The sequence below is a fragment of the Schistocerca americana genome, chromosome 2 (genome assembly GCF_021461395.2).
Source record: "Schistocerca americana isolate TAMUIC-IGC-003095 chromosome 2, iqSchAmer2.1, whole genome shotgun sequence".
Classification (NCBI taxonomy): Eukaryota; Metazoa; Arthropoda; class Insecta; order Orthoptera; family Acrididae; genus Schistocerca; species Schistocerca americana.
In genome coordinates, this window is record NC_060120.1 from 434,728,330 (window position 1) to 434,755,293 (window position 26,964).

Consider the following 26,964-nt stretch of genomic DNA (forward strand, 5'->3'; position numbering starts at 1 on the left):
CGTTCTACCATTCCTAGACCGGCAAGGGAACTTGCTGTTCCAACAGGACAATGCACGTCCGCATGTATCCCGTGCCACCCAACGTGCTCTAGAAGGTGTAAGTCAACTACCCTGGCCAGCAAGATCTCCGGATCTGTCCCCCATTGAGCATGTTTGGGACTGGATGAAGCGTCGTCTCACGCGGTCTGCACGTCCAGCACGAACGCTGGTCCAACTGAGGCGCCAGGTGGAAATGGCATGGCAAGCCGTTCCACAGGACTACATCCAGCATCTCTACGATCGTCTCCATGGGAGAATAGCAGCCTGCATTGCTGCGAAAGGTGGATATACACTGTACTAGTGCCGACATTGTGCATGCTCTGTTGCCTGTGTCTATGTGCCTGTGGTTCTGTCAGTGTGATCATGTGATGTATCTGACCCCAGGAATGTGCCAATAAAGTTTCCCCTTCCTGGGACAATGAATTCACGGTGTTCTTATTTCAATTTCCAGGAGTGTAAATGTTCTGAAACTCATTTTAATTGATTCAACTGTGGGTTTGAAAGTCATTATACTTCTACTCATTGCGTTGTATGACAAAAGCTTTAATTTTATTTCATATTCCTTACTATGAATAAGTATCGCATTTGAAGATGATTCTCTCTGTAATCCGTAATCACGAATCCATGTAAGTTCCGTGTCAAAATTTATACCGTAGCAACTAATCGGCAAGAGTCGCGCACGCCCGTGTGTTATAAGTACCGGAAGACAAAAAAAAAAAAAAAAAAAAAAACCTTTCCCTCTCTCATACCCTCCAACCCCGCAGTGACCGCACTATTTATCCCTCTGCCCCTGAGTTAAAGTACTAAGTTTACAATTCTCATACCCAGATTCACCAATGGCCATATTTTAATACATTATTGTCTGTATTTTTGTCTGCTACTGAGCAGGAAAGCTACACTCTTAAGAAGCTCGTAACATAAGCTGACGTTTTCGGATTCAGCTGTTAGCTTCTTTAATTGTCAGCTTTTTTTCATACTGATATGCTTTCTATGTTTCATTACAGATCATTGTTTAATGTCCTGGAAACTATCTACGTTAGTTTACTTCATTTCAACACTGATCGGAGAGAAAAAGTATGTTGCTTAGAATATCCAAGTGGCGCCACATTTTTTTTATAAGTAAGAACTCTGGCTTCACACATATCAAATGTTAAGCTTCTGTTCTATTATCCCATTAGCACTGGTCTTGAAACCATACAGATGGCAGTTCTTGCCCACAACACTGAAGCTACCACGGTGACTCAGAATCTCATGATAGCGCATTAGTATGGTTATGCTTTCAAATTTTCTCAGTTACTTTGTGATGGTATGAAATACTTTCTCAGGAGGCGAGTAACTGTGGCTCCTGGGAAGCAGTGAGCTATTTTGTCGAAAACAAACAATAAACGTCTACCACAGGCAATAGATGTTTACATTTGGCAAAACTCTTATTTTAATTTGGAAAAATTTCTCAGTTTTGCGTGCAATATTAAATAGGCAGATACAAAGTTTTGAAAAAAATCCTTGTACTGCAATGGATTCGTCCAGCTTAGAAGTACACGAATTCACGTATAACACATCTTTGTAAATTTTGTAGTTGTTGAGAGAAAAAATAATAGCTCTGTGATTTTGGCCGATGACATTGTAATTATGATAGACATGCCAACCACTTGGAAGAGCAGTTGAACAGAATGTATAGCGTCTTGAAAAGAGATTATAACATGAATATCAACAAAAGTAAAACGAGATAAGTAGAATTTGGTCGAATCAAATAGGACAGAGCTGAGGGAATTACATTAGGAACTGAGACACTAAATTTAGTAGATGAGTTTTGCCATTTAGGCAAGTAAGGTAATTGACGATGGCCGAAGTAAAGTGGATTCCATATGCTGACTGGCAGTAGGAAGAAAAGCATTTCTGAAATCAGAATTCTGTTGACACTGAATACAAATGTGAGGGTTAGGAAGTCTTTTCTGGAGGTATTTGTCTGAAGAGTGGCCTTGTATACAAAAAAAAGTACGCCAAAAAGAGTTCAGACAAGAAGAGAATAGAAGCTTTTGAAATGTGGTGCTACGTAAGAATGCTGAAGATCAGGCTGGTAGTTCATATGGCTGATGAACAGATACTGCGCAGAATTGTGAACAGAGAAATTAATGGCACAACTTCATTAAAAGATGAAATAGGACGCAGCCTTAGACATAGAGAAATTGTCATTTTTGGTTATGTACAAATAGTCAATGTGGCAACCGTCGTGGTGGCTGACCACAGGTTGACAACAGTAAGCAGGTTCAAATGGAGTACTTTGCGGTAATTACGCCGAGGTTCGCACCGGATAGACTAACAAGGAGAGCTTCATCGCATCGCTGTTCGAACTGAAGACCACAGCAACAACAACCAGTGGCTTTCAAACCTCCTAGCAGATTCATGTGGCGCAGGTTCTGAGTGGGAGCGCAGTTTCTCTGGGGGTCGTGCAAGCGTGGGTTTTTAATCATTCTTTGTTTAATCAGGCAACAATTTACAGTGCTAAATTCAGTACAAATACAGTGAACCATGGCGCTCATCTTCGTACAGTGGTTAACTTCTCATAAGAAATGACAAATTAGAATAAGAACTATTCGCCCCACAGTATTGAAATAACCTGATCTCCAAACATACATTAAAAGACTATCCTAAGATACTGGCATACATTACACAGAGTATTGCGTTTACCCACAAACGACTTTACAAGAGGGCACCAAAATAAAATAGCAACAAGAGCAACGGATCACCAGAATGATAAACAGTCTACTACTAACACCTCCGCTGTATCGAAGGCAGACAACAGAAAGGACAAGACAATCTACACAGATAGACAACCTATTATAAAATCGAAAATGAAAATACATGACCAAGGAAAATGTACACTGACTTGTCACTAATACACTCAGAGCGACCTCATCGTGTTTTCAAATACCATACATTAATGATACATTCAGGTAACACTACGGGCACTGAAATACAGAACTTATGGTACAATCAAATTCCTCACAATCTCACCGTGCTTCTTCACAAAACGCTGTACTAGGCCAACTTCACCAATCCCAGCACACACCTCCAGACTGTATTTTGATCAGTCAAAACTCTGACAACTACCAATGCCCACTGACTCTAATACTGGCACACAACAAGCACGCATCACTTCATGCTCTGCCCTCTATTACCGTAACTGGAACCCTCCACCACTCATCCTCCTTTTCTGTGAGCTGCCATCATCTTCTGGACGCTGGAATGAAGACACTATCTTCTAACACATGCCCCATATTAACCGCGACAACCCACTGCTGCTGCTGCTTCCCTCTCGTTCCCGTAGCACACTGCGTCTCCATGGTGTAATTTTCTTAGTGGCCGTTAATGAACTGCCCTTCTTCTACAACAGCAGCTCCTCGGGCCGGCCACACTGAAGTAAAAAAGTCCAAGCAGCACGCCATTCGAGGCGCCGGCACCGTTCCATGACTTACCAGCCTATCTTAGTCTCTGGTACTGCCTCGAGTCGATGTCGCCGCTTCCGCTCCATACCACAGACTCATTCTGTCCGGTCACGTCGAGGGCCGGCCTGCCGACATCCAACAACGTCGGCTGTGATGCCAGTTCCCGGTCCCTGGCATGGCACAGCAGACTTGTCAACCACTTCCGCACAGTGGGCATGGTGCTAGCATCCGGTTGATGTGGCCGTTTGAGCTCCGTGCTTCCAACTGTCAACCATTATGTTGTGCTACGCCAGCGTGGTTGAAAGTGGTGCTGTCTCTGCCCTGCTGCCGAACACGCCGTCTGGCGAAAAGAGAGCGCCTGACCCGGACAGGCGCGTGGGAAGAGAAAAATGCCGTGAAATTTCCTGTTGTAACACTATCATGTTGGTTTAATGCAACCTATTAAATTTAACCGCAGCTGAAAGGTATTTTTTCTCGCATAAGGAATACAAAGTGTGACACTGTCACAGCAGAAGGGGAACGAATGTTCGAATGATCGTCTGCTACAATATGTACACGGGGACGCAACGTGTGATTTATACATGAAGGTCCAGTGCGTGCAGTCCCTTCTTCTCTTAATTGATTTGTAGCCAATTTGCTTACCTCGCGTCTTGGTTTCTTCTCTGTCGGTCACGAGCTCTAATGCTCGTGCAATAAACAGTGCCTAATAATGTGCAAGTGGGTGGGTTCAAATGCTTAAGCTTAATGAGAATCTTAAAATGTTAGGACGCCAGCTGGTGTTGTCCAATGCCAAATTAGTAAAAATATTCCTAGAGTCAGACACTATACTCATAATAAGATCCCCGGTCATTTAACGTTAGTTCCCGAGCACCGCAAGAGTCACAAAAATGCGCCACACGATCTTGGAATTCACATGAGATCCCACAAATTTTTTCCGAGGCAGCTTTGACATTTTATTCTGTCTTTACGCGAAGTTGCACTTCATACGTTAGTTCGCATTTTGCCACGTTGAAAATGCTCGTACACTGCCTTGGATTAACACATCGCACAAATACGTCATGCGAGGCAGTTTTTCAACAAACTGCTCTGTCTTTACACGAGATCAGATTTTATACACGGATTCAAGTATTATCTCCTCGGAGACAGATCGTACATTAGTAGTGGGCTGTCTCAGCAGTTTGGCGCTTGCCATCTCAGGGCAGACTTGTGATTGGTCCATCCTTACCATCAGTAAGGACTGACACTATTTCTAATTATCACTTCGTGTTGAATTGAGTGATATTGAAAGTATTATTAACAAATTCTCTTTGCAAGTTAAGTCACCAGTATGGTTGGAGCTCCATATTAATAATTAAACAATAAAAATGAATAATAAAAGGTTTGCTTGTTGGCGCCCAGCGTGGTAGGTGAATCCCCACTTTCTCTCTGTTCCAGTACGACACGCCTCCTGCTCCCCCGGTCGTTCTCATACTATGTGACCACTTGACGCGTCGTTAGCTAGTCTGCTTTGTGCTCCCACCTAAGTGCTAGCTTCCCATAACAAAATATTCCTATACTGAATTAAAACATAACAACAAAAACGTAGTAAACGTTGACAGTGATGTGGCATAAACGCCACTGTGACACACTCCCCATAAAAGCTGTTTGAGGAGTACTAGCTTTTCTGCACTCGCGGTGTAACACAAACTATACTGGACGAACTAGAGCCATAAGGAAATGCTGCATTTCACAAAGTGCATTCAGAATAAGCCACTACCACGAATTGTTTCTTGCCACTTGTTGCTCCATTCCTTTTCTCCTGTGGCTGTGCACGAAAACAGAAAAACAGATGACTTTGAAAGCTGCTTGCTTTTATATTGCTAGTCCTTTCTATGAGACCCTGGAATGGATCGCCAAATAAAAGAGTAAGTAAATTTGGTGAATGTAAGCGACTACATGCATATGGCACAAAATTACGCTACTGGCCATAAAAATTGCTACACCAAGAAGAAATTCAGATGATAAACGGGTATTCATTGGACAAATATATTATACTAGAACTGACATGTGATTACATTTTCATGCAATTTGGGTACATAGATCCTGAGAAATCAGTACCCAGAACAACCACTTCTGACCATAATAACGGCCTTGATACGCCTGGGCATTGAGTCAAATAGAGCTTGGATGGCGTGTACAGGCACAGCTGCCCATGCAGCTTCAACACGATACCACAGTTCATCAAGAGTAGTGACTGGCGCATTGTGACGAGCCAATTGCTCGGCCATCATTGACCACACGTTTTCAATTGGTGAGAGATCTGGAGAATTTGCTGGCCAGGGCAGCAGTCGAACATTTTCTCTATCCAGAAAGGCCCGTACATGACCTGCAACATGCGGTCGTGCATTTTCCTGCTGAAATGTAGGGTTTCGCAGGGATCGAATGAAGGGTAGATCCACGGGTCGTAACACATCTGAAATGTAACGTCCGCTGTTCAAAGTGCCGTCAATGCGAACAAGAGGTGACTGAGACGTGTAGCCAATGGCACCCCGTACCATCACGCCAGGTGATACGCCAGTATGGCGATCACGAATACACGCTTCCAACGTGCGCTCACCGCGATGTCGCCAAACACTGATGCGACCATCATGATGCTGTAAACAGAACCTGGATTCATCCGAAAAAGTGACTTTTTGCCATTCGTGCACCCAGGTTCGTCGTTGAGTACACCATCGCAGGCGCTCCTGTCTGTGATGTAGCGTCAAGGGTAACCGCAGCCGTGGTCTCCGAGCTGATAGTCCATGCTGCTGCAAACGTCGTCCAACTGTTCGTGCAGATGGTTGTTGTCTTGCAAACGTCCCCATCTGTTGACTCAGGGATCGAGACGTGGCTGCACGATCCGTTACAGCCATGCGGATAAGATGCCTGTAATCTCGACTGCTAGTGATGCGAGGTCGTTGGGATCCAGCACGGCGTTCCGTATTACCCTCCTGAACCGACTGATTCCATATTCTGCTGTCATTGGATCTCGACCAACGCGAGCAGCAATGTCGCTATACGATAAACCGCAAACGCGACAGGCTACAATCCGACTTTTATCAAAGTCGGAAACGTGATGGTACGCATTTCTCCTCTTTACACGAGGCATCACGGCAACGTTTCATCAGGCAGCGCCGGTCAACTGCTGTTTGTGTACGAGAAATCAGTTGGAAACTTTCCTCGTGTCAGCACGTTGCTAGGTGTCGCCACCGGCGCCAACCTTATGTGAATGCTCCGAAAAGCTTATCATTTGCATATCACAGCATCTTCTCCCTGTCGATTAAATTTCGCGTCTGTAACACGTCATCTTCGTGGTGTAACAATTTTAATGGCCGTTAGAGTAGATACTCGCTTCTTGGAGGCCAATTATTTTATTCGAAATCTTTCACTTACCGCAATAACATAAACATGACTATTGGTAAGGGCCATACTATCATGAATTGATTCAAAATGTAGTTGTTATTCTATTTTGGACACTAAAATATAACTCAATAGTTTCGACTGCCTCTCACCTGTGCAACAGCCTCTCCAAGCTGAAGATTACTTACCCACTTTTTAAAATATGCCTATGATGAAGATCAAGTCTGTATTATCAAAGCAAGAAAGATTACGACGAATACCGTGCGCTTGCGAAGCTTCCACCATGTCTTTTTAGATTCGACCCGCTGAGACGTGTCCCATCCTGCACATTATAACTTAATGGCAGGTGTACCCACCCGTCATTTGCAGAGCTTTTACTGCCATAGAGTTGGTGTGCTTCGTAGCAATCGTGATGATGTGAATGTAATCCTTTTCTAGGCCTGTAGTCAATACCACTGCAAAACAAGTGATCTGCTGCGTTTTTCTCTTAAAGTCAGCAGTCGCCTCCCTCCTGTGAAGGGTCAGAATAGCTTCCCCTGTGCCAGCGTACCGTCCGCACCTGCCTGGCAGACAATCTGCAGTGCTACTCATTTCCAAGTGCTCCTCTGCTTCTTACAACACAGTGCTTCACTATAAATAGTCATTTATCGTAATCTCACAAATTTTTGCAAAGACTTAGACTGTGGAAATCCGACACTAATATTTCTAAAGTCTTATACAAGAGCGATCATAAAGTTTCTGAGGACGTTGCTGCAGCATAAACGCAACCTAGTGTTACGTCGGTGCTGGTGTACAAGCACCGACATGTAGGCAAGGGGTTAGGTGGCATTCGTGTGTTTCCGAAGTGCGTGGGGTAAATGCGGAAACGTCAATTATGGCGACGTTATTTTTAAATGTGTCCAAGCAAGACCAATGTGCTGTTTTTCTTTTCTTGTCTGCTGAAGGACAAATCCATGGTACAATCCATGGGAGAACGAAGAGTGTATAGAGCAGCATGTCTGTCGAAAACCGCCGTTGTGGAATGGTGCGACACGGAGCGCTGCTGCTTCGTGATAAGGCACTTGCCCCTATCACAACGGTCGTAATGCAGGAGTTACGCCAACTCAAGTGAGAGGCGCCCGAGCACCCGCCCTATAGCCCTAATCTCTCCCCCATGCGATTATCACGCCTTCGGTCTATTGGAAGGGTCAACGATTCCTGTCGCGTGAGGATGTGCAGCAGGCAGTTACGGATTTCTTCACGCAGTAGGGCGCTGTGTTTTACCAAACGGGGATTTTCAGCCTGTTGCGTCAGTGGAGTGAATTTACGAGGCGTCTTTTTCAAGTAAGTACCGTTTTGGAATTAAAAAAGACGTGCTAAGATATCTCGATAATTTTATTTTTACATGAAAGCCGGTACCTTAATCTACTTTTCTCCATAATTTCCTTTAATATTGAGGCCCTTGTCATGACGTTGTACCAGTTTTTGAATACCCTCCTCATAGAAATCTGCGGCCTGACTTGTTAACCACTGCATCACCACTGTTTTGACTTAGGCATCGTCTTGAAGACACTGACCGCCCAGGTGTTTCTTCAAGTGCAGGAACAGATGGTAGCCACTAGGCGCAAGATCGGGGCTGTACGGAGGATGATCTAGATTCTAGAGTTTCCCATCGAAAAGATGTGATAAGATCTTTGCTCTGATTCGCCACATGCGGACGGGGATTGTCTTGAAGCAATACGATGCCCTTGCTCAACTTCCATGGACTGTTGCTTTGATTCTAGTGTGACGTAGGCCGCCCTTGTTTCATCGCCCTTAACAATTTGGCTTAAGAAATCATCACCGTCGTTGTGGTACCGCTCAAGGAAAGCCAATGCACTGTCTAAACGTTTGGTTTTGTGCACATCCGTCAACATTTTCGGTACCCAACGTGCGCACAATTTTCGGTAATTCAAGTGCTCGGTCACAATGCCATACAAAGCACTACCAGAAACAGGAAAGTCATCCCACTAGGAGGAGATCTGTTTTCTCTCACCGTGTTGTCCACTTCCTGCATCAAACTTTCATCAACGACCGAAGGACGCCCACTCCGTTGTTCATCATGCACATTTGTGCCACCATCTTAAAATGCTCTCACCCACTTTCTTAATATTCCATCACTCATAATCTTTTCCCCGTAAACTGCACAGATCTCACGATGAATATCGATCGCTTTTAGGCCTTTAGCACTAAGAAATCTTATAACAGCCCGTACTTCACAGGTGGGGGCTCACGATTATCGGAAGCATCTTAAACACTCAGTACACAACGTAAACAAGGAAGAATCAGACTGTAATGGCGTCAGTGCGTAGATTAGGATACAGGCCTCCATGTAAAAACAAAATTATCGAGATATCTTATCACGTCTTTTTTTAATTTCAAAACGGTACTTACTTAAAAAACACCCCTCGTACTTCATTGCATACCGATTCTGGACTGCAAGGCTTTCGAACGGAAGTTTTATGATCTCCCCCTTATGCCTTAACTCTTTGAAATCTTTTATTGCAACAACGCCGAAAAAACAATCTAATTTACAGAATACGCTAATTCAAGAAGCGGAACATAGATCGATTTAAGTTTTAATTTATTATTTTTTTCAAGAGCGTACAGATGCTTTCAATATTTTCTTCCATTGCGTTAGATTATTGTTTCATAATCCCAAGAGAAGAAACACTCATGTTGTAAATACATCAAAACAGTCAAGAAAACTTAATTTCAATTTATTTTTAAAATTCTCTTAACAGATATAACCCGCTCAGGAAGCATTGGTCCTGCTGTTATTGCTGTGAAAACTGTGGAACGTCCAATTGCATATTGTTTGTGACTTCAAAGCCGCTTGGATTATCTCTTTGCTCATCAGTCACCAGCACAGTCTTGTCTCAGTTCTAGAGTTTTGTACTAACTAGTAAGATCAGACAGCGGCGGATCGATTTAAATCACAGTAATTCATTTGTTTGTAGAATACACCTTTGCCACTTCTCCTTTACTATTTCTTGTCCAGCTGCTGCTGCTACTGCAGCTACGTCGTATTTTCCTGTCTTAGGCAGCGTCGATGTTTGTGGCAGGTTTCTTCCATTTAATCCGGCCCTGTGTCTCACCCAGCATCAGCTTTTTTCTTCTTCCAGTCGTCCCGTACATAATAGATTTACACCTTCTTTGGCTTTTCTCTTTCCCCGGAGCCCTCTACTGCCATACCTGTCATCCTTCTCGGAATGTGAACCTTTTCGCTTCTAATGGCATACTCGTATTTAGTCTTGCTTGCACTACTGCCAACAGTGGACTGCTGGTGAAAACTTCAAAGAACACACAAAAACAATTGTTTTGGAAATTGTGTAGCTTTTACAGTAATATTATAGATCCAGAATTTATCTATTCTGTTGGGTATTAAAACTGCAACACCATGAAGGTGACACGTAAGAAAAAGTCAGACTGGCATGGAACGTACAATATCCTTAGGTATGGAAATGATGAGCATTTCAACACAGGTACAGAAAGTACGTTGGAGTAACGCCACTTTCATTCCATGTGTGACAAATGATTACACAGCAGGTTTCTCATATAGTGATTATATTTGAATGTCGGCTGCTTGTGACAGGATGGTGTTACGCTTCTTGTAATGAATACACCAGCGGCAGGATTGTGGTTAATCGAGACTGTAGTTTAACATTGAGAAACATTGCTGCCTGCATAACACGATTCCATGACTCTCCTGCAACTACGGAATTAGTGGATTAAGTACGTCCATAATCAACGCCATTGGGGATCTCAACGACCCCTCGCGATTTTCGCCTGATATGACTGATATATATATATATATATATATTCTTCGCTCGGTTGAGCAGGACCGTACACTGCATCACATATCTTGAGCCAGGAATTGGACATGCACATAAGCACGTAGGCGTCTCTATAGCCATCCATAATTGAGAAAGTGCTATCGATGCAGGATTTTGAGCACGAACTGACCTCTCGATTATGTCCCATAAATGTTCGACATGATTCATGTCGGCCGATGTGGGTGGCCAAATCATTCGCTCGAATTCGAGCAATTGTGACCCAGTGACGTCGTTACACGGTAACATGAAGTCCATGAATGCAAATAGTCTCCAAGTAGCCGAAAATAACCATTTCTAGTCAATGATCGGTTCAGTTGGACCACAGGACCCGATCTATTCCATGTAAACACACCCCACGCCATTATGAAGCCATCATCAGTTTGCACGGTGCTTTGTTGATCAGTTGTGTCCACGGCTTATTGGGGTCTGCGCCACACTCGAACCCTAACACCAGCTCTTACCAACCGAAATCGCGGCTCACCTGAACAGGTCACGGTTTTCCAGTCGTCTAGAGTCCAACCGATATGGTCATGAGCTCAGGAGAGGCGCTGCAGGGGGTGTCGTGCTACTACCAAAAATGCACTCGCGTCGGTCGCCTGTTGCCATAGCCCATTAACGACAGATTTAACCGCACTGTCCTAACGGATACGTCCATCGCACGTCCCACATTGATTTCTGCAACGTACAGTTGCTTGCCTGTTAGCACTGACAACTCTACACAAACGCGCGGCTGCTCTCGGTCGTTAAGTGAAGGCCGTCACCCACTACGTTCTCCGTGGTAAGAGGTAATTCCTGAAAGTTGGTGTTCTCGGCACATTCAAGACACTGGATCTCGGAGCACTGAATTCCCACTACCGTTCCGCGTTCAAAATCTGTCAATTCCCATTTTGTGGCCGTAATCACATCGCAATCCTTTTCACACGAATCATCTACTTACAAATTACAGCTCCTCCAAAGCACTAATTGTTACGTTTCATCACCACTTCCGGCCGCCAGTGTTACGACCTGAGCTGGCTCGCGTTGTAATCAGGAAACAGAGTGACAAGTGAGGGTGAGTGGTCCGGTGCAGGCTCGGAGGTGATACAGCGTTGCTCGCAAATACCTTCACTGGTCGAACAAAGTTTAGCGAGTGCACGTTCGAAGATGTCAGTGATACAGCTTTATCTGTACATATGTTCACTGATCTAGCAATGTTTACAAAGGTTTAGTTACTTCAAAGATGCTGGTTGCGGTCGAGCGCGGAGCGCTCGTGCGTGATCGAATGCTGACACCTCGTCAGCACGTCGTGACAGCACTGCCGCAGGTCGGTGCCTCGGATGCACGCAAACCTGGAGATGGTGGTGGGCGAGATGGGCGCAGCGCTCCGGGCGTTCTACGGTGGCCTGGGTCGGCTACCACCTCAACGCTGTCGACGATCGCCCCGTCGTGTGCTCAGGTGGCATCAGCCGACTGTGTTCCAAGATGCCGGTTGTCGTGCAGAGAGGCCCTGGCTCGACCAAGACTGCAGCAGATGTTCACCGGTGGGCCAGGAGCCTGCGCGTACACGCCTCGACAGCTCGGAGCGAAGATGGTAGCTTGTAGATCTTCCTCGATGATCCAGTAGTGGAGGAGAGCTGACCGCTCACCAGTCTTCTCATACGCGATGACCCATTAGGCAGGGGTGGCAGACAGTGGCTGTGGTATGCATCGGGTCTGCCTGCCCCGGTGTTGAAGTCACCAAGCAGGTAGCAGAATGACCATCGTCGGACAGGTCGTCGTGGTTTCTGTGAACCTCTGTGGTTGCTTGACATGGACTGAATGCTAACACGACCGAATGTGTTCTTGTGCTCCGAGAACTGCATCATTTACAGGAGCGAGTCCCCGCCCATGACACGGCGGCTCTGAATACTACTTGTGAGTATATTTGTCCCCATTTATCGGACCCATTGCCTCTCTATGGTAATGATTCCGCGTCATTGAGCTCGATCTTTCTGTCGACATTTGACTGTGTAGCGGTGTTCGGATGCGGATTTAAATAGTGTTACCTCACACTAGCTTGCTAAGTAGTCTAGAGGTGTTTGCATTTCTTCCTATCCTGCCCACTATGTCTTTTGCATTGGCGGTGTGCCGTATTGACAAAATGTCTGGCACATCAGTTCAGCTCCAACCCACTCCGTTCCCAGCTCGCTGATGGAACATTTATGAAACTTTTAATCCTGCACAATAAAATTGTTCTGCTGTGCACCAATATGTTACAAAAATGCGGGAAACACGCATAATCCAAAGACGATGCTTACACATGCAATTTTTCAGGCAGTCAAAGTTTATCGATAGAGCTACAGCCATGTGACTACAGCACTGCGTAGTTGACGTTAATTCTTAATAACACATAATGAACTTTGATACTAATTACAGCCATTACTACACTCATTCTCATTAATTAAGGATAATGTTGACACATGGTGAAACAACGCTCTGATGGGCGGTTTGCGGGTTTAAATCACCTAGGGGTATGACCATGCGGTGCATTTGACCTGCGGTCGTCGCACGGTGGCGCTGGCAGCAGTCCACATACACAGAGGTGTGTTTGTGCTTGTCAGAGTACGGTACAGCGAGTAAGTGTGCAGACGTTTGGTTCAAATGGCTCTGAGCACTATGGGACTCAACTGCTGAGGTCATTAGTCCCCTAGAACTTAGAACTAGTTAAACCTAACTAACCTAAGGACATCACAAACATCCATGCCCGAGGCAGGATTCGAACCTGCGACCGTAGCGGTCTTGCGGTTCCAGACTGCAGCGCCTTTAACCGCACGGCCACTTCGGCCGGCCGTGCAGACGTTTACAGACGTGCTAATGGTGACTGTGTGTTGAAAACGGCTCAAAGAACACATATTGATGACGTTGTGAGGAGTAGAATACTACGCCGACTGGAGGCTGGTCAAACACAGCAGGTCGTAGCACAGGCACTCCGTGTGCCACAAAGTCTTATCTCAAGATTATGGCAACGATTACAGCAGACAAGAAACGTGTCCAGGCGCTACTGTACGGGACGTCCACAATGTACAACACCACAAGAAGACCGATATCTCACCATCGCAGACGGCCACAGAGTACTGCACGTAGCCTTGTTCGGGACCTTACCACACCCACTGGAACAGTTGTCTCTAGACACACAGTCTACAGACGACTGAACAGACATGGTTTATTCGCCCGGAGACCTGCAAGGTGCATTCCACTGACCCCTGGTCACAGGAGAACCCGTAAAGCCTGGTGTCAAGAACACAGTACATGGCCACTGGAACAATGGTCCCAGGTTATGTTCACAGACGAGTCCAGATATAGTCTGAACAGTGATTCTCGCCGCGTTTTCACCTGGCGTGAACCCGGAACCAGATACCAACCCCTTAATGTCCTGGAAAGGGACCTGTATGGAGGTCGTGGTTTAATGATGTGGAGTGAAATTATGATTGGTGCACGTACACTCCAGCATGTCTTTGACAGAGGAACTGTAACAGGTCAGGTGTATTGGGACGTCATTTTGCACCAGTATGTCCGCCTTTTCAGGGCTGCAGTGGGTCCCGCCTTCTTCCTGGTGGATGATAATGTACGGCCCCACCGAGATGCCATCGTGGAGGAGTACCTTGAAACAGATATCAGATGAATGGAGTGGCCTGCCTGTTCTCCAGACCTAAACCCCATCGAGCACGTGTGAGATGCTCTCGGTCGATGTATCGCTGCACGTCTTCAAACCCCTACGACACTTTAGGAGCTCCGACAGGCTCTGGTGCAGGAATGGGAGGCTGTACCCCAGCAGCTGCTCGACCACCTGATCCAGAGTATGCCAACCCATTGTGCGGCCTGTGTACGTGTGCATGGTGATCATATCCCATATTGATGTTGGGGTAAATGCGCAGGAAACAGTGGCGTTTTGTAGCACATGTGTTTCGGGACGGTTTTCTCAACTTATCACCAATACCGTGGACTTACAGATCTGTGTCGTGTGTGTTCCCTATGTGCCTATGCTATCAGCGCCAAATTTTGTGTAGTACCACGTTGTGTGGCACCACATTCTGCAATTATCCTTAATTTATGAGCATGAGTGTAGTATAATCAGTTATTCATTACTGTTACATAGGTGCTTCGAGGTATTATAAAATCTCCTTTATTATTTTTTGTTATATGCCATTCCTAAAAGTTATTTCTACACTCATTGTCACTATGCAAATCATAGAGTGGCCCATCGCTGCCTCTCGCCACTGAAGTAAAAGTTAGTCCACATATTCGACTAAAAACCAAACCCACATAAATCTGTAAACTGTTGAAATTGTTTACAATATTGTAAACTACTAAAATTATTTGTTTACATTCGCTATTGCCATGTAAAAATAAATAGTCATTTTAGTAATACTCTTTCGAAATGGTTTCACGAAAGTCTCAGAAAAGTCATGTTATTCGTCATCCTTCCTGGTGTTGCAATTTTAATGGGCAGCAGTGTCGTTCTGTGTACTTCATTTTGATGTAATCATTGTACAGAGATCTATGTGCAGCAAGATTGTACGATGAACACGATTTCTGTAGTACTGTCTGGAATATCAGAAAACCGAGGGCGCAGATAAATTTATATAAGTCGCTACTGATACGATAGACTTATAATTTCTGAAGCTCCACTGTTTCTGGCCTTGCTTGTGAGAGACTTTTGCTGCAGAACGCAGACGTGAGCGGCGCGCTTGTACGTGTGTGGCAGGTGACGTGGGCCAAGGTGGTGTCGCTGTTCGCCGTGGCGGGCGGGCTGGCGGTGGACTGCGTGCGCCAGAACCACGCCGACTACATGCAGGGCCTCACCGAGGCCATGGCCGACGTGCTCGAGGAGGAGCTCGCGCCCTGGATCGCCAGCAACGGCGGATGGGTACGTCCTCTTACGCTGCCCGCTAGTTCTCTATTCAGTGTACGAGGGGAGTTCAATAAGTAGCGCAGTGCAATTTTTCCTCGGCCAGTTTCACTTCAAAAAATACGGAATTTGTTGTAGGACAACGTGGGTACTCCCGCTTCAGTCCCTATAGTTTCAAGAGGTTCCGATAGGTGACTGCTTCGAAGCCTTCGAAATAGCGTCTGTAACGTAGGTGCGTTCCAAGCAGAGAGCTGTCATTCAGCTTCTTTTGGCGGAAATCTATAGTACTGCTTATATTCATAGGCGCTTGAAGAATATCTACGGAGACCTGACAGTGAACAAAGACAAGGTGATTCATTGGGCGAGGTGTCATCACCGCGACGAGGTCGCAAAAACCTATCCATCCTTCCGCATTCTGCACACAGCTGTGACTCCTGCAAAGCTGAAACGTGCGGACAGTCTCATTCGAGGTGATCGACGGATCACAATCAAACAACTCGCTGCACAACTGGAGTGACACACTCGTCCACCAGCTGGGTTCCTCGCCGTCTACCAGAAGACCATAGAGGTTTGAAGGACCATTTGCGCGGAATTGCTCACGCATTAAGAGGCTAATCATGATAGTTTTTGTCGAACATCGTCACAAGTGATGAAGCACGGGTTCGGTAGTTCGACCAGGAAACAAAACGTCAGTCCACGTAGTGGCGCCACAGCAGTTCAAAGCCGCAACCTGAGCCGGTAAGGTTATGACGAGGGACTTCTGGGACTCTCACAAGATTATTGTGTTTGATGTCCTCCCTCAGGATCTAACGATCAACTCTGAAGCGTTTTGTGCTACCCTCGGGAAATTGAAGAAACGACTTCAGCGTTTTCGTCGCCACAAAAATGCAAACGAACTGCTTCTTCTCCTTGACAAAGCAGGGCCTCCCACAAGTCTGCGCACCCGAGAGGAAGCTCACAAAGCTTCGGTGGGCGTTAACAGAAAATTAAAAGTCGTATGGGATGGTGTGAAGCTGGAGCACTGTCATAATCCAAAATATATGGGGGTCATGTTGGACAGTGCACTGACATTTAGGAAGCATTGAATATTACGAAACAAAAAATATCCGCCACCAATGACATCATCAGAAAGCTCACAAGTAGCGGGTAGGGTGCCCAACCGACTGTACTCAGAGTATTGGCATTTGCACTATGTTACTCTGCTGCTGAATACGCCTGCCCTGTTTGGTACAGTTCTGATCATGCCAGGCATGTAGATGTTGCTCTCAACGAGACATGCAGAATAACATCAGGATGCTTGAGAGCAACCCCTACCTACAAACTCTACAGCCTGGCGGCGATAGCCCCATTAGATACAAAACGGGAACTAGCCGCGAACACAGAGAGAAGCAAATTGGAAGTAAACGCTGCTCACTCGGTACATGGATACCAACCTCCCCCACGCAGCCTGAAATCTAGGAAAAGCTTTCTAAAACTTTCTGTCAAGGACGCCACCGTAAATGGCACGAAAAAACCTGTGGGCAACTAGAAACGCAGATATCGCATCAAGGATCTCAGCTTCGGAGGCCCTCTCCCCAGACGAAAACCTGCAACGGAAAACATGGAAGTCTCTCAACAGACTAAAAAGTGATGTGGGTAGAACAAAGGATAATATTTCCAAATAGAACTATATTGGGGAACCATCAAGTTTATGCGAATGCGGAGCACAACAAACCACCAAGCACCTGTACAGCTGTCTTCAGTGCCCAGTTTCCTGCACGTTGGAGGTTCTTTCGTGAGCCAGGGACAATGTCGTAGAGCTCGCTAATTTTTGGCCTTATATTTAGTGTTTGTAATCTGTTTTACATATAACTATTATTATATAGCTCTGTTTTCCTCACATTTTATCTACAATTCCTTTTGTATGTATTAATTTTATGCATTTAGCCTGCTTTTCTCTCTGCCTATTTTTATGCAACACTTTTGACACGAACAAATAAAATAAAATAACTGGACAGTTCTTCCTCGTCCACCCTACAGCTTGGATATCGCACCTTCCAGTTTCCATCTGTTTGGCCCAATGAAGGATTCACTTGGCAGACAGCAGTACGTGGACGATGGGAGGTCACTGATGCAGCAAGGCGTCGGCTCTGACGTCGACCAGTCGAGTGGTGCCACGCGGGCGTTCTGGTCCTCCCAGTAAGGCGGCGTAAGGCCGGAGCATTGAAAGACAGGTTTTTGTAGCCAAAAGAGTGGAATACAATTTGGTGTACTGGAATCCTGAATGAAACCAACCGCCTTTCACAAAAAAAAAGGTGTTGCTTTATTTATTGAACGCCGCTCGCAGGAACACACCAGGTTATACTCACTCTCGACTTACCTTAAAAGATGGACTCAATAGTATGTGTAAACTTAGAGAAAGTTTTTGACATTGTTGACTGCAATACAGTCTTACAAATTCTGAAGACAGCAGAAATAAAATAGAGGGAGCGAAAGTTTTCCTACTAATTGTACAGAACCAGACTGCAGTTGTAAAGGTTGAGGATATGAAAGATAAACATTTGGGAAGGCAGTGAGGCAGGATTGTAGGCTATCCCACTTGTCACTGAATCTGTACGTTTCGCAAGCAGTAAAGGAAACGAAGCATAAATGTCAACAGGGAATTTCGATGTTAAGAAATAAAAATGTCGAGGTTTACCAATGACATTGCAATCCTTTCCGAGATAGCAAGCCGGCCGGTATGGCCGAGCGGTACTAGGCGCTTCAGTCTGGAACCGCGCGACCGTTACGGTCGCAGGTTTGAATCCTGCCTCGGGCATGGATGTGTGTGATGTCCTTAGATTAGTTAGGTTTAAGTAGTTCTAAATTCTAGGGCACTGATGACCTCAGATTTTAAGTCCCATAGTGCTCAGAGCCATTTGAATCGAGATAGAAGAAGGACTTGGAAGACCAGTTGAACGGAATGGGTAGTGTCTTGAAAAGAGGTTATAAGATTAACATCTATAAATTTAAAATAATGGTTGCTCGAATGCATCCAAATTATATCAGGCGATACTGAAGGAATTAGGATAGGACTTGAGACACTAAAAGTAGTTGGTGAGTTAAGACGTGGGAGAGCGATATGCACATATACAGATGGCGGTAGTATCTCGTATACAAGATATAAAAGGGCAGTCCATTGGCGGAGCTGTCATTTCTACTCAGGTGATTCAAGTGAAACGGCTTCCGACGTCATTATGGCCGCATGAAGGGAATCAACAGAGTTTAAACACGGAATGGTAGTTTGAACTAGACACATGAGACATTCCATTTCGGAAATCAATAGAGAGGTCAATATTCCGAGATCGACAGTGTCAAGAGTGTGCGAGAATACCAAATTTCAGGCATTACCTCTCACCAACGATAACGCAGTGGCCGACGGCCTCACTTAACGAGAGAGAGCAGTGGCGTATGCGTACAGTTGTCAGTGCTAAGAGACAAGCAACATTGCGTGAAATAACCGCAGAAATCAATATGGGGCGTGCGGCAAAGTACGGCGTTAGTGAACTACGGCAGCAGACGACCGACGAGAGTGCCTGCAGCGCCTCTCCTAGGCTCGAGTCCTTATTGGTCAGACCCTATGTATCTGGAAAACCGTGGCCTGATCAGACCAGTTGATTCCAGTTGGTAAGAGCTAATGGTAGGGTTAGAGTGGGGCGCACGCCCCACGAAGCCACGGAATGAAGTTGTCAACAAGGCAATGTGCAACCTGGTGTCACCTCCAAAATTGTGTGGGCTGTGTTTATATGGAATACACTGGGCCTTCTGCTTCATCTGAACCGATCATTGACTGGAGATGGTTATCCTCGGCTACTTGGAGAACATTTCCAGCTATTCATGGACGTCATGTTCCCAAACAACGATGAAATATTTATGGATGGCAGTCCACCACAATTGTTCGTGATTGGTTTGAAGAACATTCTGGACAGTTCGAGGAATTATTTGGCCATCCACATCAGCCGACGTGAATAACATCGAAAAATTTATGGAACACAGTAGAGAAGTCAGTTCGTGCACAAAATCCTGCACCGGCAACACATTTGCAATTACGGGCGATTATATAGGCAACGTGGCTCAGTATTTGTGCAGGGGCTTCAAACGACTTGTTGAGTCCATGCCGCGTCGAGTTGCTGCACTAGGCACGACACGATATTGGGAGGTGTCCCATGACTTTTGTCACATCAGTGCAAAATATCCTGACAACAGAAAGAAAATTGCTTCTAGGAAAGGGGAAAAATTGAATGTAAACTTAAATGTTCGAAATTTCTTCCCGAATTCTCTGTTTGGAGCGAAGCTTCGTTCAGAAATAAAATGTGAACGATAATCTGTTCAGATAGGAGAAGAAAAGCGTTTGTAATGTGTTTCTGCAGAATAGTGCTGAAGATTAGATGTGTATGATTTATGAAGAGGTACTGAACAGTATACAGAAGGAAAGAAATTTATGGTTGGTTCAAATGGCTCTGAGCACTATGGGACTTAACATCTATGGTCATCAGTCCCCTAGAACTTAGAACTACTTAAACCTTACTAACCTAAGGACATCACACAACACCCAGCCATCACGAGGCAGAGAAAATCCCTGACCCCGCCGGGAATCGAACCCGGGCGTGGGAAGCGAGAACGCTACCGCACGACTACGAGATGCGGGTAAAGAAATTTATGCACAACTTGATTAAATAAGGGATTGGTTAATAGAACACATCCTCACGAATCAAGTGGAAGCCAATATGGCGACTGAGGGAAGCGGACGGCGCAAAATTTGTAGAGGGAGACCAAGGTTTGAGTAAGGTAAGCAGTTTCTAGTGGATGTAGTTTGCAGTAGTTTTTCGGGGCTGAGGAAGTTCGTGACGTGCGCTGGATAGACTAACTTGAAGAATTGAATCAAACCATCTTTGAACTCAAAACAACAATAACAACAACAACTACTACTACTACTACTACTACTACATTCAGCGATGAGGGGAGAAATCTCTACAACCAGTTATGGTGCTGTACAGTTCTCATAATTACACTAGATATTGTGACAGTTTTAACATAGAAGAAATACAACACGAATGAATCCAAAGCTGGAGGATCAGTCCAACATCACACCAGCAGTAAGTGATTACGTTTACAGAGACTGGGGCGCCCTCTTCTGCGCATTCCTTGTTGAGATCAAACTTTCCAATGTCTGCGAGTAAGTGCGTTAATTCAAATGAGGCACAATAATCAGGGAAACAGCTGTCACGAGCTGACATTTTGTATTCACGCGTGGGAATTTATATTTAATCCGCACAGGAGGTACACTGCCAGCTGGAAATGGTCTTAAGTCCTAAAAAAAGGAAGGGAAGACAATAAAATGATTTAACACCCAAAACAAGTCGTGTCCATAAAAATCATTCGTTCAGCATAATTGTAAATGGTGTAGTGTCTTTTTTTTCATCATCGTTGTAATTCGTAACAGTTACTGAGTTCTCCAGCCATCGTGGATAAAATAATAAATGAATGACTTACTCGAGACATTACTACAGTGAAAACAGTGGCAATTGATCTTAAACAATAAAAAGTGTGAGCTCCTCCACATGGGCACAAAAAGTCTATTAAAGCTCGATTATATGATAAATCACACAAATTTAAAGGTTGTCGATTCAACTGAATACCTAGGGATTACAATTAGGAACAAGTTATTTGGGAAGATACGAAAGAGAAACTATAATCCCGTAGACGAAAGGCTATTTACAATTTGTACAGAAACCAGATGGCGGTTATAAGAGCCGAGGTGCATGAAAGGGAAGCAGTGGTTGGGAAGCGAGTGAGACAGGGTTGTAGCTTGTCCCCGACGTTATTCAATCTGTATATTTAGCAAGCAGTAAAGGAAACAAAAGAAAAATTTGGAGTAGGTATTAAAATCCATGGAGAAGATATAAAAACTTTGAAGTTCGCCGATGACATTGTAATTCTGTCGGAGACAGTAAAGGACTTGGAAGAGCAGTTGCATGGAATGGATAGTGTCGTGAAAGGAGGGTATAAGATGAACATCAACAAAAGCAAAATGAGGATAATGGAATGTAGTCGAATTAAGTCGGGTGATGGTGAGGGAATTAGATTAGGAAATGAAACACTTAAAGTACTAAAGGAATTTTGCTACTTGGGGAGCAAAATAACTGATGATGGTCGAAGTAGAGAGGATATAAAATGTAGACTGGCAATGGCAAGGAAAGCGTTTCTGAAGAAGAGAAATTTGTTAACATCGAGTATAGATTTAAGAGTCAGGAAGTCGTTTCTGAAACTATTTTTATGGAGTATAGCCATGTACGGAAATGAAACATGGACAATAAATAGTTTGGACAGGAAGAGAATAGAAGCTTTCGAAAAGTGGTGCTACAGAAGAATGATGATTAGATGGGTAGATCACATAACTAATGAGGAGGTATTGAATAGAATTGGGGAGAAGAGGATTTTGTGGCTCAACTTGACAAGATGAAGGGACCGGTTGGTAGGACATTTTCTCAGGCATTAAGGGATCACTAGTTTAGTATTGGAGGGCAGTGTGGAGAGTAAAAATCGTAGAAGGAGACCAAGAGATGAATACACCAAGCAGATTCAGAAGGATGTAGGTTGCAGTAGGCACTGGGAGATGAAGAAGCTTGCACAGGATAGAGTAGCATGGAGAGCTGCATGAAACCAGTCTCTGGACTGAAGACCACAACAACAACAACAACAACAACAACAATCCCATAGTGCTACCTAATGAAACAAACTGTTACGACATGGAGTTGAGGACTTCGCTGGTCATCAGGGCTCAGTTCGAAGTGGATTCGTCACTGAAGACAATTGTGCGCGAGACAATAAGACTCCAGTCCGAAGACGTGTCTGAAGACGACCCAGACAGCAGTGGGGTACCAACCTGACTGTCGCCCGTCCTACAGCCCCACAACCAGGAGTGATAGTCTGGGCTGCCACTTCTTTTCACAGCAGGTTGTCACCCGTGGCACTCTTACAGCACAGCAGTGCTACAACGATATTCTACATCCCGTGTTGTTGGCCTTGATGTCGAGCCATCCTTGGTCTTCATTTCAGCAAGATAATGCCCGCCCACACAGAGCGAGAGTTTCTCCTGCTTGTCTACGTTCTTGCCAAACCCTGCCTTGGCCAGCAAGATCGCCAGATCTTTTCCCAGTTGAGAACTTTTGGAGCACTATAGGCAGAGCCCTACAACTTCATCGGGACTCGGACTATCTAACTCACTAGTTGCACAGAATTTCGCACATCTTTCAGGAGGACATCCCATTCCTCCAGCCTGAAACAAGGACGTGTATGCCCTTTCGGTACCAATCCTTGCCCTAGTCGCAGAGCTGGTGCTTCACTGTGTGAATCACCTCCTCATTGTCATCAAAATGTCTTGCACTAATGGCATCCCTTAATGGTCCAAACAAGTAGAAGTCCAAGGGGGCTAGGTGAGGGCTGTAGGGTGGATGGGGTAACACTGTCCAACCCTGTTTTGCTATATGCTCAGCAGTCCTCAGACTTGCGTAGGACTGAGTGTTATCGTGTTGCAGAAAAACATCTGCTAGGTTGCTGTGGCGCCGAAGTCGCCGGAAGCGCATCTTGAGTTTTGTTAATATGTTGACATATGCATCTGAATTAATGGTACCACCTCTTCACATCACATCAATGAGTATCACACGTTCACAGTCCCAGAACAGGGTGATCTTGTCCTTACTGGTGGAAGCAGTTGCCTTGAATTTTTTCTTCTGTGGGGAGTGGAAATGGCGACATTGCATCGACTGTCGTTTTGTTTCGGGCTCAGGTTTCATGACCTGTCACAATCTGGGACAAGGCCTCCCCCTCAGCTTGAAAATGTTGCAACAAATCAAGACAAATGTTTTTTTCTGTACGATTTGTGACCCACCGTTAGACACCGTGGGACCCATCTTGCACACACTTTTCAATGTCCAAGAGGGCAGATAATTGCATCCACACTTCCTATGCTGATTCACAGATGCAGTGCCAACTGCCGAGTCGTAATGCGTCTGTCCTCGCGAATGACATCAGCTCGCTGCAACATGTCAAGTGCGACAGCCGTGGATGGTCTCCCCGACCGCTGCAAATCGCGGAGCTGCACCGAACCGCCTTCTGATGACCTCATCCTCCATGCCCAGCGACTAACTGCACTTCTGTCGATAGCAGATGTTACAAGCGTTTGTGAATATCCGCCACAGATTGTTTCTCTGCAGTGAGACATTCAATGACGGCATGTTGCTTGTACCGTACATCACCTACAGACGCCATTTTGAAACTGTCCTGCAGCTACTCTATCTGTCGGAAGTGACAGAAACTCGGCGCTCTCACACAGAAGTCTGCAAATAATACGCACGTAACGTTGCGCATTTGTAGCATTGTTTTCGGCTGAGGAAAAAAATGCGGTGCGTTACTTTCTGGGCAACCCTCGTACTTCTCGTAATACATGTAATGTAAAACATGTAGAACGCCTGGTTAGATGTAAGAAATTTTGACGGGAAGAGGCGCAGGTAAGCGAGTTGTTGTACCCCGAATTCTGCTTATTCCTAACAATTTAGGCCGGCTGGTGTGGCCGTGCGGTTCTAGGCGCTTCAGTCTGGAACCGCGTGACCGCTACGGTCGCAGGTTCGAATCCTGCCTCTGGCATGGATGTGTGTGATGCCTTTAGGTTAGTTAGGTTTAAGTAGTTCTAAGTTCTAGGGGACTGATGACCACAGATGTTAAGTCCCATAGTGCTCAGAGCCATTTGAACCTAACAATTTACCTTTCCACTTTACATGTGTATAGTTCCCAGTGAGTTTATGTTAATGCCATCACCAAAACAAAAGACAAGGTCAGACACTGCGTGCTGGCGGCGTGTATCTTAGTGCTAGTTGCTTTTAGCTCGGACAGCTCTACATGACTGTCAACCGTGTTAGGGAAGCAAACAAGCTCTTCTTTCACATCCCCATTTGTACTATTTCAAACGTTGTACACAAAGAACCTTTACAAGCCAAAAATAAATTCCACGCATACAAGCCTCAAGCACAGCTAAAAATAAAATACTCAGACACACACTACAAATAAATACATACTTAGACAATGCCCTCTTTCACAGCTAGTTAAAAAGTATGACATTAATAGCTATTAATATTCATTCGCATTAATATTATAAACCTGACATTTGCCCTAGATATTTCACACTCACGTGGAGAGAGAGGTTTTAGCGAACGTTTCGCCTAGCCCTCACAAATAAAGAATACCGAATTATTCAACTGATTTAAAATCTAATCCCAGGTACGTACCAAAGAGGAAATTACCAATCCAGTTATCGAAATCACAGGCGATTGCATGCATATTAAATGAGTTCGAAAACTTATTATGGTACGCAAACTTCTGCTATAAAATCAATTTTGTTCGAGATTCTGGACCGATCCATGTGTTTCTGAAGTATTGTACCATCAACTGATAATGTCAGAATAATTTTGATACCCGTCAAGCACATTATTTTAAAAAGACCTAATATGGCATGGACCGTTATAGGGAAAAGACGTGTTTGGTTTAAATAGGCTTCGTGGGCACGCTGTCACGGAGAAAGACTTTTTTCTACATACTCGACTGACATCACTTCAGAATAGACAACCTAAGAGCCTAGAGGTTTCCCCCGTCCGACTGCATAAAAAACAATAGGAACTGTTAGAGGTCAGCGCAACCTCACATGTAAGGTTGACTGCAGGGACTACGTTCTTTTGGTGGACTCACACCACCTAGGCAATAGAACTAACGCAGACGCGTGCTTCTCCGGCACCCTGGTGCACGCTCTCGTCGACAGCGTTTGGTTTTGCACTGTTCGTGAAAATTGGCACGGAAGTCTGCCACCATCTTAGCTTGCAGAATGTTACCTTGGAATTAGATATGCATAGAATAGTCGCGGTAGGCTTCTGATCATGTCGCGAGAGTATGCACACAGCCGCTACTACAATCACTGAGCAATCACTGAAACTACGCCGCGCGGTGTGGCCGTGCGGTTTGAGGCGCCATGTCACGGACTGCGTGGCCCCTCCCGCCACAGGTTCGAGTCTTCCCTCGGGCATGGGTGTGTTGTGTGTTGTTCTTAACATCAGTTAATTTCATTAGTGTTTAAGTCTAAGGACCGATGACCTCAGCAGTTTGGTCCCTTAGGAATTCACACACACACACACACACACACACACACACACAGAAGCTACGCGCTCAAGCAGCCTGCTCTGCAAGCCTACGCTGATGCGAGTTTGGTAAGAGTTGGCGCACATGCTGCGCTTTGCATTCGAATCTCATTCACCCTTATGGTCAAACAATGTCTCCTCTCTTTCTCTCAGACCTGTTTCTTGGGCATTTTACCAACCATAACTCCATAAGAGCAGTACAAATTACTTTTCGTCATTTGTAATCTTCTTTTTAAATTCATAATCCTATGAAGTATTGGCGTTTGCTGCAGGCAATCTAGCATTGTGTATTGGTGCTGTCACACACAGTAAAGGTTACCCCGCATTTCAATAGTGTTTACCGTTAAATATACAGTGTGAGCACGAAGTCTTGCCCCGATTATAAAAATTTATAACAGAATAACCGTTTGACATAATAAGTTACATTTGATGCCGTTACATAGGTTAGTGTTACTAGTTGTTGTGACCAATAGATGGCGCTAGTGCTCCACAATACCGACGCGGTCTAGGTCACGTTAGTTGCTGGCGAAATGGCGTCGAAGCAGGAGAAAGCGCAATGTGTGCTTTGGTTTCACGAAAAGAAATAGCCCATCAGTGTTCAGCGTAAATTAGGGGCTTCTTATGGACGTAGCCCTCCTGACGTTAAATCAATGAAGCGATGGTATGCAAAGTTCAACGAAACAGGCAGCGTTGAAGATCGTCCTCGAAGTGGCAGGCCTCGTGTGAGTGACGCAACTGTTGATCGTGTTCGGCAGTCGTTTCAACGGAGTCCGTCTAAATCAACTCGTCAAGCATCGCGTGAACTTCAAATACCGCAGGCAAGTGTGGTGAAGATTCTTTATGAAAGGATTAGGTTGCATGCTTACAAAGTGCAAATCGTGCAGGCCTTGCAACCGAATGATTTGCTGACACTTGCTGAATTTGCAACTGAGGTTCTCAACAGGATTGATGGCGCTAACGATTACTTAAATCGCACATGCTTTACCGATGAATCCACCTTTCATGTCAGTGGAATGGTAAATAGGCATAATGTCCGTACATGAGGGTCAGAGTCTCCACATGCTACTGTACAGTTATAGTGAGACAGCGAAAAAGTGAATGTTTGGTGCGGCCTCGTGCATAACAAGGTTTCTGGACCGTTTTTCTTCGCGGAAAAAATCCATTACCGCTACCATTTA

At 45.1% G+C, this 26,964-nt stretch overlaps 1 protein-coding gene across 1 annotated transcript in view; it reads left to right on the forward strand.

Annotated features, from left to right (window-relative positions):
* The window catches only part of LOC124595272 (bcl-2-related ovarian killer protein), a 366,462-nt gene that overhangs the window by 326,368 nt on the left and 13,130 nt on the right, over positions 1 to 26,964 (forward strand). The window contains exon 5 of the mRNA XM_047133947.1: positions 15,441 to 15,602. Coding sequence (XP_046989903.1) covers positions 15,441 to 15,602 — 162 coding nt within the window. The remainder of the gene's footprint in view (positions 1 to 15,440; positions 15,603 to 26,964) is intronic.